Source organism: Pararge aegeria, chromosome 11, assembly GCF_905163445.1.
Source record: "Pararge aegeria chromosome 11, ilParAegt1.1, whole genome shotgun sequence".
Classification (NCBI taxonomy): domain Eukaryota; kingdom Metazoa; phylum Arthropoda; class Insecta; order Lepidoptera; family Nymphalidae; genus Pararge; species Pararge aegeria.
This window is the reverse complement of record NC_053190.1, coordinates 2,929,673-2,946,429: the sequence shown is the minus strand read 5'-3', so window position 1 is coordinate 2,946,429 and position 16,757 is coordinate 2,929,673. Positions and strand designations below refer to the sequence as shown.

The 16,757-nt window shown below is 37.2% G+C and overlaps 1 protein-coding gene across 1 annotated transcript; it reads left to right on the top strand.

Annotated features, from left to right (window-relative positions):
• The first annotated feature begins 6,343 nt into the window (after window positions 1-6,343).
• Window positions 6,344-16,578, top strand: LOC120627193 (transcription factor GAGA-like). Its single transcript, XM_039895054.1, has 7 exons — window positions 6,344-6,518; window positions 6,972-7,112; window positions 10,635-10,766; window positions 11,625-11,773; window positions 12,898-13,073; window positions 14,885-15,074; window positions 16,380-16,578. Exons 1-7 carry the CDS (start codon window positions 6,441-6,443, stop codon window positions 16,516-16,518), a joined length of 1,005 nt encoding a protein of 334 aa, XP_039750988.1. The 5' UTR covers window positions 6,344-6,440; the 3' UTR covers window positions 16,519-16,578.
• Window positions 16,579-16,757: the final 179 nt, after the last annotated feature.

Genomic DNA, 16,757 nt, shown 5'->3' with positions numbered 1-16,757 from the left:
TATATTCGCGTTTTTTAAGAAAATTCAAAACATTACATTTACATTTAACTAGAGTGTGTAGGGAGCATTTTGTTCGATAACTTTTTGCCATCTCGTAGGCAATACATAATCCCATTGCTATAGAAATTTTGGGGCTTCTGATCAAAAAACCGCGATAAGTAGTTTTGACAGTGAGCAGCGACCCTGCTTTCTGAGACGAAGGCCATGGGTTCGATTCCCACAACTGGAAAATGTTTCTGTGTAAAACATGAATATTTTTCAGTGTCTGAGTGTTTATCTGTATATTACAAGTATTTATGTATATTTTTCATAAAATTATTCATCAGTCATCTTAGTACCCATAAAACAAGCTACGCTTACTTTGGGGCTAGATGGCGATGTGTGTATTGTCGTAGTATATTTATTTATCTATGTTATGTTATGACCTGTTTTATTTGTTACTAGCTTTTACTCGCAAATTCGTTCGCTTTTGTTTAGGTTTTTCAAGAATCGCATAGGTAAACTTTATTTATCAGGGCTTTAATAATTATGCAATGTCTATCTCCAGGATGCAAGCTACTATATCTATGCAAAATCTTCTAAAGATGGTTCTTGCTGTTACACACACCATCCTGAAACTGAAACCCTGTGCATTCTCGGGATATAAAGTATCCTACGACTTTATCTTATCTTTGTATCAAATTTAATTAAGATCGGCGAAGGTTGAGCCAAACATAATCAGACAGACAAACTTTTGCAATCATCATTACCTACCACAGTTTCATCTCACCTGTTATGTTTCACTCCCTGACACAATTTACTGTTAATTATTGAGAGATAGATGACCTAAAAGCAGCACGAAAAATATACTCGATTACGCAACATTAAATCAGTAGGTACATAGATGGGTAACGAATTTGGAGATTTAAAGGAGAATATAACGTACTTCTCGTAAAACAAACTACAAAAGTAGGTGGTAGGTAAAGATGCTTTTTAAGATATTATTTGTTTCGTATCAATATCCGGAATCCATCTTGAGTCAAGCACCTGTCTTTCTGCCGCCAATCAGCGTTTTCTATCCCCTCTCCGATAGTGGCGCCCCTGTATGCCACCTATCTAACTTGTTTATGCACCGGGTGACCGCTCGTCATTATAGCGTCGTTTTTCACGCCGTTCATAAGTCAGCAAAGTTTTTTTTTTAATAATTTATTAGTTTCTTTGTCTGAATATTTAAAAATTATAAAGTAGTTTATTAACCTCTCCGTAAAATGGAGAACCAAAGTAATTCTGGGGAAGTGAATTCTCAAAAACGTGCACGTTCTCCATCACCAAGTTCCAGCGGTGATAGTGATTCGACCAGTGGGATCCCGGAAAAGAGAAGCAGGACCAGAATAGATTCACAAACCGTGAGTTATGAGCATTTTAAATTTTTGTCACAACAAGTTGCCTTTTTAACAAATCTGATTACCAAAAATAGTGAGGTTGCAAATTCAAGTTTGAATAAAGAACAATCGACAGTAGTTTCGAATGATCTTAATTTACGGCGTCCGGAGGGTGAGATAAGAAATAATAAACTTAACATTCTATCAGATGTCGGTAAAACCGTTAAAGATCCTATCTACGTTAAGGCAAATGATAAACATCTTGAAAAATTAACAGAACTACAACATTTTAATCGGGATGATTGGTACGCTATTAGATTTTCTGACGCCCAAAAGAAATATTTAGCTACCCCCGCGTTTGTCGAACTTAAAGTTAACGATGAATTAAAACGATTTGAAGCTGCTGCCTTAAAAGAAGATTCCCGTTCGTACTTACTAGAGCGTTCATGCGCTGCTTTAACCAATGCCTTGCTTTGTCAAAAAGACGAATTGCAAAAAACGTTGCAAGCATTAGTGGATTGGTCTAATGATTCAAAAGAGACCCTTACTCCTAACTCTTTGTTTGATAATATACAAGCGTTATTTTCAAAAGATTCTGCGTATAGTAAGGTAACCGATGATTTATTACAAATGGTGTGTGGCAGGAGAGCTGATTTTATTAATTTGCGCCGGGAAGCTCTTTTGCGTCAGATTACTGAGGATTATCATAGAGACGTTTTACATAGAATCCCTCCTAGTTCACAGTCCTTATTTAACGATGAGTCTGTTCAAAGCTATTTTCAAAAAATAGGGGGGTAGACAAAATAATAAGACCAGCTCCCGAGACACACAACAAAAATAACTTTTACTCAAACCCAAAACCATCGTCTAGTAAGCAACCAGATCATAGGTTTTTTCGACGTGATACCTCGACAAAAAGCGAAAAACAAACTGCTTCCCGATCAAACCAAACGCAAGCCAGACGGAGCAACAATCGCGATAAGAAAAAGGCAAAGAAGTCTCATTTGCAGCCCAGCACTAGGAATAAGCGCCGCGAATGACTATCGGGCCTTTCACGGCGGCTGTCTCAAGCGATTTCAAAGTATTTGGAGGAATTTTGGAGCACCAGAGACAATAATCAAGCTTTTAAACGGGGTACGTATTCCTTTTATCCTAAAGCCGCCGCTAATATTTCCGAGTCAGGCAGTTATGGAATGTTTCAGAACCAAAACTTCTCACGATATGACCTCACAGATAGACAATATGTTAGATACAGGAATACTAGAACCAGCGGCGCACAGCCCCAGCTACCTTGCAACGTTTTTTCTTGTACCAAAACCGGATCAGACATTCCGCCCTATTTTGAACCTAAAACAACTAAACAGATTTGTAGCAACAACACAATTTCGGCTTTTCAATCACTTCCGTATACCAGACTTTCTTCAGAGCCACGACTGGATGGTGAAGTTAGATCTCAGTCAAGCTTATTTCCACGTGCCCATAGCTCAACAGCATCGCAGATTCCTGAGGATCAATTACCATCGAAATTCACACAAACAACAACTGCTTCAGATGACCTGCTTACCGTTCGGCCTTTCATCAGCACCCAAAACGTTTGCCTGTATAACGAACTGGGTAGCAGAGTTTCTAAAGAGTCACAACATCAGGTGCGTAGTATACTTGGACGATTTCCTCCTAGCAAACAGCTCAAGGCATCAGCTACAAGACGACATATCCTTCACAATAAGGATAATGCAGTTATTGGGCTGGACAATCAATTTCGAGAAGTCTGTGCTGGCTCCGACACAATGCCTCGAGTTTCTCGGCATAACATGGGACACAAAACACAACGCGAAGTCCCTGTCGAAGCCGAAGTGCCTATCGCTACGCAAAGCACTTCAGCAACAGCTTCAAAGTCGCAAGTGGTCTCTCAAGCAGTATCAATCTCTAATGGGGAGACTGAACTTCGCGACATACGTTACTCGAAGAGGTCGGCTTCACTGTCGTACCCTGCAACATTACAGCCGACAGCTGCCAAAGAATCATCCCTATCGCAGAGTGGTAATTCCTCTGCCAGCGCGCGTGGAGATGGAATGGTGGGTAAAGTCTATAGGAGGGTGCATGCCAATACACATGAGCACCGTGACCCACCTATTGACTACGGACGCATCCGACATCGGTTGGGGAGCACAACTCGACGATATAAAAATCGCAGGGACTTGGACGAACTATCAGCTAGCCTGGCACGCAAACCAAAAAGAAATGTTTGCCGTATACGCAGCGATAGTACACCAGCAACCTCGACTTCAGAATGCGCAAGTACTCCTCCAAACAGACAACCGCACCGTAGCGGCTTACATAAACAAAGAAGGCGGTACAAAGTCAGTGACAATTCTCAAGCAAACACGTCGACTTCTATCCCTTTTGGACAAATTGAACATGCATCTAATAGCTCAGTATTTCCCGGGCAGGTACAATGCCGAAGTGGATGCTCTATCACGTCAGAAAGCGAGTCCAGAGTGGCATCTGAACACTGCAGCGACAACAGTCATATTCCAGATGTGGGGCACACCAGAGATCGACCTGTTTGCGTCGAAATCGGCTCACGTCGTACCGAGGTATGTCACAATAGATATGCAAGACCAGAGTGCTCAACACCACAACGCATTTTGCCACCAGTGGCACTACAGACTCGCGTGGCTGTTTCCCCCACCAAACCTCATTCCCAGAGTGCTCAGCCACTTGAACCAATCCAGCGGGAAATACATATTAATTGCTCCGAGATGGAACAAAGTGTTTTGGCAAACGGATGTTCAGAACAGAGCAATACGACCACCGTTTGCGATTCCAGACCTGGAGTACACTCTGTTAGATACACCCACCCACCAGAGATTCAAGATCTAAGATTAGAAGCCTGGCTGATTTTGGGTGGCAAGAAATATTAACAGGTTGGACGAATCAAGAACAGGAGCTTTTAATGTTGAGCTGGCGAGACTCTACTATCAAAACTTACAAGCCAGCATGGAATAGGTGGAGAAAATGGTGTGACTCAGAGTCTATTAATTATAAGTACCCCAACGCCGAGCAAGTTGCCCGCTATTTGTCTCATCTTCATAGAGACATCGGCCTCGCCTATAGAACTATCCTAGTGCACAAAGCAGTTATATCAACATTTACTCATTTGACAAGTAACATTGATTTGTCATCAATTTTTTTTATAAAACGTATGCTGAAAGCTATTTCCACAATAGACAAGAAGCCTGCAAAACCACCCATTTGGAATCCAAAGCTTTTATTACAATTTATGAATTTGTATAACCCGGACGAAAACAATCTTTACCAGGTATTGAGGCATACAGCTACACTTTTGTTATTAGCTTCAGGTCGCAGAGTTCACGATCTTACATTGTTAAATATTGATGGCCATAGTTTAATTGATGAAGGCACTAGTATAGTTTTATGGCCGGCATTTGGTTCTAAGAATTTCAATCGTAGACAGTCTGGATGGAGGCTCAAAATACACCCCAACAAGAATTTAAATATGGTTTTCTGGATAAGAAAATTATTGCAGTTATCTCTAAATCGTAGACAAAATATAACGCATTTGTTTATTACAGCTAGAAATGAAGTTAAACCTGCATCAAGAACGGTAATAGGTGGTTGGGTTAAATCACTTCTAAAAGAAGCAGGTATTGAAGCAACTCCAGGTTCAGTTCGATCAGCAGTAGCTTCACTTAACTTTGTAGAAAATTTTCCAATTGATCAAATTCTAGCAACAAGAAATTGGAAGGCCATTAGTACCTTTCAAAATTATTATCATAGAGAATTGATTGATCATAATAGGCAAAATACTACAGAATCAGTGTCGTTATCAAATTATTTTGACCCTGTTGATTAATATTCGATACATAGTGATAAATTAAAGTTGTATCTATTTAATTATAACTTTAAATTTGATTTGGGTATTTAATACAAATATCCTTTTCTTTATACAAAATTATTTCTTTTTTTTTTATGCCCTTATAATATATTTCAGTACCTCTACACATTATAGCGTCACCTTTACAGCACCAGGTGATAACAAACACATCACTCAAGATGGATTCCGGATATTGATACGAAACAAATAATAGAGAGTTTTAACTACCAATAAAACTTACCTATTATTTTTTCCATCAATATCCGGAATCCAGGTAAGGTCTACCTGGTGCATCATGAGTTCTATAATGACGAGCGGTCACCCGGTGCATAAACAAGTTAGATAGGTGGCATACAGGGGCGCCACTATCGGAGAGGGGATAGAAAACGCTGATTGGCGGCAGAAAGACAGGTGCTTGACTCAAGATGGATTCCGGATATTGATGGAAAAAATAATAGGTAAGTTTTATTGGTAGTTAAAACTCTCTATTATCAAAATGATAATCACTCTACTCATATCTGTCAATAAAATATTTATAACTATTGACACCATGCACCCCACGCTTTTTTTACAATATTTTTTTTTTTATTGTCACGATTATTCATTTATATTTATTGAAATTTTTAACACTATTCTTAATTCAAATTTATTTTCTTTTTTTTAGTCCGGTTTTCTATAAAAAGCGTGTTTTTTAGTTTTTTTTAAACTATTATTTATATATTTTTCGAGTGCACTCCAAATAAAATCACACAGTACAGTACATAAAACAGTACAGTAGTACAGAATTTGAACCGCTACAGTTATATTATAAGTATAGAAGATAGATAATAACAATTGTAGTACCATTCAAAACTTCTGTAAGAAGTATACAACAAATTCTAACTGAAATAGAGGTCAGTGATACAAGTACTAATAAATACTTATTATAGTAATGTTGTGAATGTGTTCACGCGTCAATATATGGTGAACCTATAGATACCTATACCTATAGGTAGATACCTACCCGTTTGGACTGACTATAGGTTATAAAATAACTAATTATTTTGTCAACCTGTGCTGTCAATTATTGGCATATGACATAAATTACAAGTGTTAAATTTAAAATCTGGAGATTGGATTGATTTAAGATTTTCTGTTGATTTTAATGAAATATAAATAATTTTGTCGATAATACAATAAAAATGGCTCAGCCTCAATATTCTCTGTCTTGGGCAGACCATCCAAAGAACATTAGTAATGGTTTAAGCGACCTACAGCAGGTTGGTCATTACTAAAAAGTAACTAGTAAACACGGCTTCTTAACTTAAAATATTTGGAGAACAAATTTATTAATTAACAGTCGCCTGTGGTCTTCAGGTGCAGTGGGTGACCATATAGCACAAGATTGATAACAAATTTGTATGCAACCAGTATATTCATTGATAGTCTCATACCTTGTAAACTGTTTCTTAACATAAGTCCTGTTAATAACATGCAAACATTGACGATGAACTACATGGAAAAATGTGAATTAGCCATTGTAAACCGAATTTGGAATCTGGACATTACTTTGTAGGGGCTGTTTTAAAGTGACTACAGGCAAGAGTCAGGAGGCTAACATATATTGTATTGTTAGAAAAAGAATTGAACGTTATGAACTGAGATATTGGTGCAGAATACATCACCACCACAAAAAGGTCTTTTGCATTAATGATTTTTTTTTGTGTTTTCAGAATGGAGAGTTTGTAGATATGACCTTGGCAGCAGATGGACACCTTGTAAAGGTGCACCAAGTGATAATGGCGCTCAGTAGCCCCTACTTAAAAGATCTCATTGCCTCAGCCCACTGTCCACACCCTGTTATAGTATTAAATGTAAGTTTTAACTCTGCAAGTAGTCTCTAACTTCAATCTATAGAATACATCTTCAGCCTCTGCTCATCCCATTGCTGGGCACAGGCCTCTAAGACAAGAGATTATTTCAAACCATAGACCTCTCAATCTTCTCAATTTTTATCACATATCTGACTGTCATTAATAGACGTTTGCAGCGACCCTGCTTTCCGAGTCCAAGGCTGTGGCCCACTACTGGAAAATGTTTGTGTGATGAGCATGAATGTTTTTCAGTGTCTGGGTGTTTATATGTATATTAAAAAAAAAAAAAAAATCATTTTATTTCAGGTCGGGGACCCATATACAAAATTTAACACAAAAAAAAATATACATATAAGACAGATTTTAAAAATAAACACAAAATAAATATAAGACCGATTTTAAAAATAAATAAATAAAGAGAAAAAAAAAAGCAATAATTAATTAAAATCTACAATTAAAAATTACAATAAATTAAATTTCTATTAAAAAATTTATTAAATTTCAATTAAAATTAAAATCCAACTATTTTATATCATTTCGTGTTTGGAATCTGGTGCACTTTTCGCCAATGTTTAATAAATACGCTGTCAGGGGATGCCTGAGCGACGACTCTAAGGAGCTTATTGTTGGAATTTACAACGACTTCCCAGAAACTCGCAATTCTCTTACGGAGCACAGCGTAGAAGTCGGGGACTCCGGCATCGGCAAACATGCCCGACGCACTGCAGTACCTCGCCTTTTTTAACAAAACGCGGAGCGCGTCGTTGTACTGGACTCTGAGGGTGTTAAAGGATCTTTTGGTGTAGCTGATCCATAACTGCGAAGTATAAAAACTTAAACAATAAGCTTTAAACAGAGTTATTTTAACATCCTCAGAGCACCGAGCGAATCTACGAGCGAGCATGTTACACCGAATGTCCGATTTTCGAGCATTATATTTTAAACCGTGGTTCCTCGCATACTCCTCACAGATGTGCAACAATTTTCGAATACCATTTATTGAGGGACTAAGTAACACCATATCATCAGCGTAACTTAAGTTGTTAAAACAGACTCCACCAATATGGTATCCGATGCCAGTGCCACTTAGCTCCTCGATCAGGTTATTGACGTAGAGATTAAATAGATCCGGAGAGGTCAGCCCACCTTGACGCACACCGCACGCCAATCTAAACTCACAAGATACTGAGTCACCCCAAAGTACCATGTTCTTTTGGTTTTCGTACCAGTATCTCATTAGCTGAACAATACTGCTATGTACGTTCGAGTCGCACATTTTTCTCCACAGTATATTATAATTAACGAGATCAAACGCACGACTAAGATCTAAGAAACATGCGTATACGGAAGTATCGCGCTTCTTGTAATAATTCACAGCATGTTTAAGAGTCAAGATAGCAGAGTCTGTAGAAAGACCTGGACGAAAACCAAACTGAGCGTCATTTAACCTAAAATTACTCACCAGTTCAGGCTGCAGGAGCCGTTCAAACACCTTACCTGCAATTGTGCCCAACGAAATCGGCCTATAATTAGAGAGACTTGACATGTCCCCCGTTTTGTTTTTCGGTACAGGAACCACTACCGTCTTGAGCATATCTGCCGGAAGGTAACCATGTTTAATGCACAGATTATACAGCACTGATAGGGCCTCGTACAGCTTGTCTCCAGCGTAAAGCATGTGCTCAACACTAAGGCCATCATGCCCGGGAGACTTACCCCGCTGCATATTTTTTATTGTCATGAAGACATCCGCTGGACTGAACTTTAAAGTTTTGCACGATGATATCGAAAGCTGCGGGTTAAGCTCATGCGCTACGTCTAAGGGCTCAACAGAGAAATGCTTGGCAAATACGTTGGCTATCTCTCTGCTACCTTGTACACCATTAACACTTACCGGCCTACTATCCTTTTTACTAAATGACTTAGTCGCTTTCCAAAACTTCACAAAATTTTTATCAGCTCTATACGTCGCTAATATGTCCATTTTAATAGCGTCCTCATTATTTTGACACCATTTTAACTTTCTTTTGAATGTGCGTCGAGAGTTCGCCATATCTTTATATATATCCTCACTACTGGGCCTGCCACAATCCACCCAAAACTTGAAATAAAGTCTAGCATCTTGATAACAGGCCTTCAGGTGCTTGTTCCAGCCAATAACTTGCTTTTTACTACGTGTTCTATGTATACCAGATTCCAAACATCTGCTTTTCTTAGCTGAATATTGTAAAATCGAAGTAACATCATTATAAAGTTTATTGATAAAGTCTAAAATATCCTTACAATCTAAATTCTTAACATATTCATCAACATACTGACTAGTTTCAATCAAAAGGCTAAGATTTTCAGTACATAGATTGGTATTTATTGGTATTGCTATTTATTTATGTATATTATTCATAAAAATATTCATCAGTTATCTTAGTACCAATAACACAAGCTACACTTACTTTGGGGCTAGGTGGCGATGTGTGTATTGGCATAGTATATTTATTTATATTTATTTCAACCTTCTCTTTAAGGCTCAACAGTAGACACCACCAATTTTATTACAGCCAGTTAGTACTGAATCCAGGAACTCATGACCCCAAATGAAATATGCTTAGCTATGAAATATGTAGAGCTTTGTGTGGCACTGATCATCCAGTGAAATACTACCACCACTCTCATTTGGTGTGTCAAGTACCAGTGTGAATGCTGGTCCAAGAAATTGTCGTCCCTGTGAAGTGTAGCTCTGCTTATACATAATAGTTTTCCATTTACCATCAGTTGGGCCATCTGCTTGTGTATACAATTACTACTGAGGAAAAAAAAATGCTTCTAGACCTGGCTGGTCATTTAGCATACACGACCAATGATTGTCGACGACGCGTGTAACGGTAAAACTCTTAGGAGTTTAGGTTTTACACCTTTAAAATATAAAACCTTTATTTGTATTTTTCAATTAAATAAATAAACAAAAAAAGCCCACTACCGGCCCACTACAAGGCAAGGGTGTCTCCTGCCGCAATGAGTAGGATTATGCCATAGTCCACCAAGCTGGCCCAATGTGGATTGGTGGACTCCACAAGCCCTTTGTCAACATTTCCATAATGTTGACAAACCTTGTAGGCATGCAGGTTTCTCAACAATGTTTTCTTTCACACAGTTGTTTCAGCAAGTGGTATTTTAATTGCTTGAAACGAACACCACTTGGACAATTAAGAGGCGTGCTGGGATTCAAACTCGGCCCCTCCAAAGTCAAGCCGAAGTCTGAACCACAAGGCTACCACCGCTTCCCATTACAAATATCAATTACAAAATTAAAATCCAGTGGGAAGCAAGGGATGATTTTTTAATTTTTTTTTTCTTTTAGAATCTATCTGTAATAATACACAATAATCAACTAAGTTTAGCGTGTAGGTCAAATATCGGAAAATTATCCTGAACAGTGTACCCCAGAAACTTGTTGAAGAATCTCCTTAAAAATGTCCAAAGATGCTGTAAAAGTGGTTTTACAAATCTTTAATTTCCCACTTTCAGAAAATATCTCACACAACCTTGTCATCAATATTAGAGTATGTCTACACTGGAGAGGTTCTAGTGGCGATTGAAGATATAAAGGAACTGATTGAAGCTGCCAAAGATTTACATATCAAGGGGTTACAAGAAATGGTATATATCGCAATTATTGTAATACTAACAACCTTCATCCATGTTTATTTTATAAGTATACCCCACATTCAAAAGGACTATACTTTATCATCTGCCACAGCTTTATTTTCTTTTCTTTTCCTGTCTCCGAACTTGGCCTAAACCGTCCCTTGTACGTGTCTCCCACAGCTTAATCAACTCTCCACACATTGACACACAAGTGGAAATTCATCCAATTGAAATACATGTAATAATAAACAGTTGTAAATTTCTACTGTTGCAGTGCTTTGGCAAGTGGATATTCCAATTTTTTCCCTAGTTAGGGGATTTCCCAGGGCGCGTTTGGAACCCTCGTAGCTTTAAGCTTACGATTGTAGTTATCGCCATCACTACTCACTGCTATGTACACATCTATATATATAAAAGAAAGTCGTGTTAGTTACACTACTTATAACACAAGAACGGCTGTACCGATATGGCTGAAAATTGGTGGGTGGGTAGCTTAGAGCCAGGAGACGGACATAGGATACTGTTTATCCCGTTCGACAGCGTTCCCGTCTGAGTTGACATAAAAAGTCAGTTACACCATTTATAACTCAAGAACGGCTGGACCAATTTTTATGATATTTGATTTTTTGGATTCCTCTTAGACCGGAATAGGATAATAAGTATTAAAATAATAACATTCATCAAAAAAAATGATGCGCGGCACGAAGTTCGCCGGGACAGCTAGTTTTGTATATATAATACACGCATCAAAAGTGCCATCTATGTGCTTATTTGAATAAAGAAATATTTGACTTTGACTTTGACAATAACAAAATTAAAATCCAGTCTGAACTTGCTTGGATGATTTTTTAATTTCTTTTTTTCTTTCAGAATCTATCTGTAACAAAAACAGTGACCCAATCGAAGGAGACTGAAATGCTCTCCACCGACACGAGTGGCGTGAACATCGACGAAGACGACATTTCCTACTATGAAATACACAAACAGAATGACGAAATCATTAGACATGGCCTAGACATGTAAGTAATCAAAATGATTTTTTTATTGAAATATACCGATCACGGCAAAAAACTTTTTATCTCGTGCGTGCAATGCTTTTAACAACAAATATTGTGAGACGGACATTTTTCATGACAAAATTGACACTTTTAGGAAATTTATTATGACAAAATAAGTACTATAGCTTTAAAGTTTTTGTTTTTCATTTTTGTTTTAATTAAATTACTATTTTATTTGTTTAATAATTGCTTGCTAGGTACTTATTCCTAAGCAATTGTGGTTGATGTTATCGTATTATATGTATAACCAAGTTGAAACTTCGTTCATTTATGTGATACAAAACTACGGCATTACTTTTATGTGTAATAATACTGTTTGTTTCCCTTGAAAAGCTAATAAATAAATAAAATAAATAAACTGCCTTTTACTGTGGCTCTTTTCAACGTTGGCTACCTTTGAGATTTATTTATTTTCATCCTCATCTTTATCGTGATTGGTAGACTTCACACATCCTTAAGTAAATTATGGAGAACTCTCAAGTATGAAGGTTTCCTCACGATTCCTTCACCGTTAAAACAGATTATCTTTTAAAGAAGCACCGGTGATTGAACTTCGTCCCACCGAGAAGGAGTCGAAGACCTAACGACTAGGCCATCACCACTCCTGATTTTACACTTTTATTTATTTACTAAATCCCATTTATCTTTACAGACTTATTTTACCTACTTTTTTTTTCATTCTATTTTCTTTCATTTTTTGACTGCAATCTCACCTGGTGGTAAGTGATGATGCAGTCTAAGATAGTTGCGGGTTAACTTTTTAGGGAATATGATAATCAAACCTCTAACAGGTTTCTGCGCGACATCGCACATAACACTAAATCGCTTAGCGGCACGTCTTTGTCGGTAGGGTGGTAACTAGCCACGGCCAAACCCTACATCCAGACCAGAGGAAATTCAGTACTTATAAATTCCTAAATTGCCCCTGCTGGGAATCCAACCCGGGACCTCCTACTTAAATTCTCAGCGCTCACCGTTGCGCCGGGCAGGTCGTCAAAAAATCCGTATTAAAATCCCTGGCGCTTTTAAAAAGATCTACGACTTCGTTTTATACTATGTAAAGAAAATCTTTATTTTGTCTGTAGAGTATCAATGACTGAACCAACGAGCGTCAGTCTTCTGTGTCGGGCAAGTGACAGCGACAGTCTGTACGAGTTGCGTATGTCGGACGACAAAAATGTCGTGAACCCAGCAGTGCTAACGGCGGTTACTGAAACAAAAATCGTACCTGAAACGAAACCAGAGATCCCCATCCCAGAGAGTAAGTTATTTTGTTTATTTATTTATATACAGTCAAACCTGGGTTAGTGAGAACTGGATAAGTGAGAAAACTCTATATGTGAGAGAAATAGCCAGGATCCGTTATTTTAAGCTCCCAAAACCTCTATTAGCGAGAAACAGAAACCTTTGTAAGAGAGAGCCGTTTTTCCCTCATGGCCCTCCGTAAGTGAGACTGCTACTTATCTATACCTCTATAAGCGACAGTCGAGCAAGCAATATTCATATTTAATTATAAATGTAAATAAGTTCTAAATAAAATAAAATTTAGTTTTTAAATAGTTTATTTTAGGTTATAGTTATGTATTAATAAAAATTGTATTACCGAAATAATTTAATAAATTTAGAAGTCATAAATACTTAGAAAATAAAATTACATAGTGCATGAATATGTCTTGTTATTGCTGCGTACCTCTATACGAGAGAAACACTACCCATGTACCTGCATTAGCGTGAAACTCGGGTTAGTGAGAAACCTCTATAAGCGAGAATGAGAATGAGAATGTGCTCCCTTGAACTCTCGCTTATCCAGGTTTGACTGTATAAGCTTTTCAAGGGACACAAACAGTACTATTACTCATAAAAGTAATGTCGTATTTTTATATCACATAAATCAATGTAGTTTCCACAACTTAGTTATACATACACTATAACATTAACCACAATTGCTTAGGAATAAGTACCAAGCGAAAATTATAGAACAAAATTAAATTAAAACAAAAAAAAAAAACAATTATTTTCTAAAAGTGCCAATTTTGACGTGAAAAGTGTCCGTCCCAATATTTGCTGTTGAAAGTATTTCACGCACGAGATAAAAAGTTATATGCCGAATACCTTGCAAAATGCAAAATCGATCGATATATCTTAGAAGTAAACTAACCTTTTTTTTTTACTAGCGTTTGCCCACTTTCTTTGTCCGCGTTTGTTTTCCTGGGATAAAATTAAGCCCATAATTATAAAAAAAAAAAAATAACAATAAAACCACGAGAACACATCCTTCCTCTAAAGTATTAAGTGATAAAGACACAGGGGTCCCTGCATCGTCTGAGTCTTATACAAGACTGACGTTTATCGGAAATGCACCCGTAACAAGATACCCACCGACGGAATGTCTAAAACATTATCTGTGAATCAAATATAATTATAAATTAAATAAGAATTAAATAAAAAAGAAAGAAGAAGAAGCACATTCGTTTTAATGCTACTCAGTTTAGTAAATTATTTGTCAAGAGTTGACAGTAGTCAAGAGTTATTATAAGATATAATAGTTTTATTATTTACTCACCTTACAAAACTACTGTAACAAAAAGCTCTAATAGTTTTTTTTTTTTTATATTTCAACAACACACATCGCCATCTAGCGCCAAAGTATGTGTAGCTTGTGTTATGGGTACTAAGATGACTAATGAAAATGAATAATATACATAAATACTTATAATATACAGGTAAACACCCGCACACTGAAAAACACTGTTCATCACCCAAACATTTTTCAGTTGTGGGAATCGAACCCACAGCCTTCGAGTCAGGAACCATGGTAGCTGCCCACTGCGCCGATCAGCGTCGAGCGAAGATTCTACTGTATCTACTAATCTAAGTTTATTGTTGGCTTTTTCTTAGACTAGGACGCGTTTGGAACCCTCGTAGCCGTAATTTTAAGTTTGCGAATGTGGTTATCGCCATCATCTCACTACAGTGTAATTCTCATGTAATGTACGCATCAAAAGGGCCACCTATGGGCCTACTTGAATAAAGATATTTTTGACTTTAATCTCAAATAATATATTGTTTCAGAAACGAATCCTAAAACTCTGCAATACACAGTGTCCACCCACGGTTCCTTGCAACTAATCCTGAACAGGTTTCTGTACTATTTGAAGAACACGAAAATCGACCGAACCCGACAGTGGCGTTGCGTCGACTACCTCACCAAGACCAAGTGCCCCGCCTTTGTTATAACCAGAGACAATATGGTTCTACAAAGGTAATTTTTTTTTACACTACTAGTTGGTAAATTTACAGTCTTAACCCATTCGACAAGGTGTCACGTTATCCGCAACTCGTAATAAAATAATATGCCAATGAGCGTTTAAATCGCTGATTTAGTGATCGCAGATCAATCGAAAAAAAAAAGGCTTAAAGACATTTATTTCTCAAACAGAACACAATAGTTCACTTGCATCGAGAATACAATAATATTTTAAAATTAGTAAATACAAATCTCAAAGTGCGTTACAAATGTACAATATTATTTAAAATGTAAAAATTGTAACTCAATACGTTATTTGTTATTTATTTATTAACTTCTCAACACTATTTTCATCCCTAATTTTTTTTTAATCAATTTAAATTAAAACCTTCTAAAAATTACAGTAACTATTACTGTAATTTTTAGAAGGTTAATAAAATATTTTATTTCGTGAAGTTATCAACAAGTAACGTTTTACCCTATCGCACGGCGATATCTGTTTTGGGTTTTAGTTAGTCACAAATACGCTGATACCGCATTGAATGGGTTAAAGATGGTAGCGGCCTAACCTGTTAGGGGTATGGCAGTTTTATAAAACCCATACCGCTAATTAAAAATATATGAATTCCAAATCATTCGTGGCGGTGATTGAACCCGGAACCTTCCTGGGAACCCGAAAACATATCACAGCATATCGTCTTAAGAAAGTGCATAATAGTGTGTAAAACATCACTTGCTTCAACGGTGAAGGAAAACATCGTGAGAAAACCGGCATGCCTGAGACTTCTCCATAATGTTCTCACAGGTGTTTGGAGTCCACCAATCCGCACTGGGCCAGCGTGGTGGACTACACCCTTAACCCGTTCTCAGTGGGAGGAGACCCGTGCCCTGTAGTGGGCCTTTGACAGATGTGCAAAATTGGAATAAAATCTGGCCGTTTAAATTGGGTCAAATCGCGCCCTAAGAAGTCGGTTACAAACATAAAAACCTACAAATGAAGCTAATATAAAAATATTTGCCCGCCGATTGGCACTGTGGGCAAGTGAGCCTGCTTTTTGAGCGCAAGGCCGTGGGTTCGATTCCTATAACTGGGAAATCTTTGTGTGATGAACGTGAAAGTTTTACAGTATCTGGGAGTTTGTTTATCTGTATATGATAAGTATTTATTTATTTATTCCTAAAAAATATTCGTCAGTTCTTTTAGTATCCATAACAAAAGCTACGCTTACTTTGGGGCTCGATGGCGATGTGTGTATTGTCGAAGTATATTTATTTATTATTTAATTTAAAAAAAAGCGTGTAAATAAATTGGTTTTGCAGGATACAAGCCCACAAGCACCCGTTCCACGACAAGAAGATATTAAAGAAGATGATGTCTAAGAACGTGTACACAGCGATAGTCGACGCGGAGCGATCGGAATTCAGTATCAAGAACAGACAGAAGGAATGCACGAATTAAAGCGATTTATAAAAGTATTTATTTAATATATAAAAAATATTTATTTAGGAGATGCATTAAAATCTGTTTTTTCCCAACTCGTGTTGTAATGTAAAGTATGTTTTTACTACTTTTTTGTGCAAAGTATTTTTTTTAAACACGAATAAAAAACAACTGCGTTATGATTTATAAAAACAAAGAATAAAATTAGATTTACTTCATGTAAGTCTTTTCTCTTACAATTCGAAAATAAACATTAT

Bases quoted from the DNA above. Each gene is read 5' to 3' on its own strand.
- LOC120627193 (XM_039895054.1), top strand. From the start codon at position 6,441: ATGGCTCAGCCTCAATATTCTCTGTCTTGGGCAGACCATCCAAAGAAC. The intron at 6,519-6,971 runs GTTGGTCATTAC...TTGTGTTTTCAG, and splicing joins GTTTAAGCGACCTACAGCAG to AATGGAGAGTTTGTAGATAT. The intron at 10,767-11,624 runs GTATATATCGCA...TTTTTCTTTCAG, and splicing joins TCAAGGGGTTACAAGAAATG to AATCTATCTGTAACAAAAAC.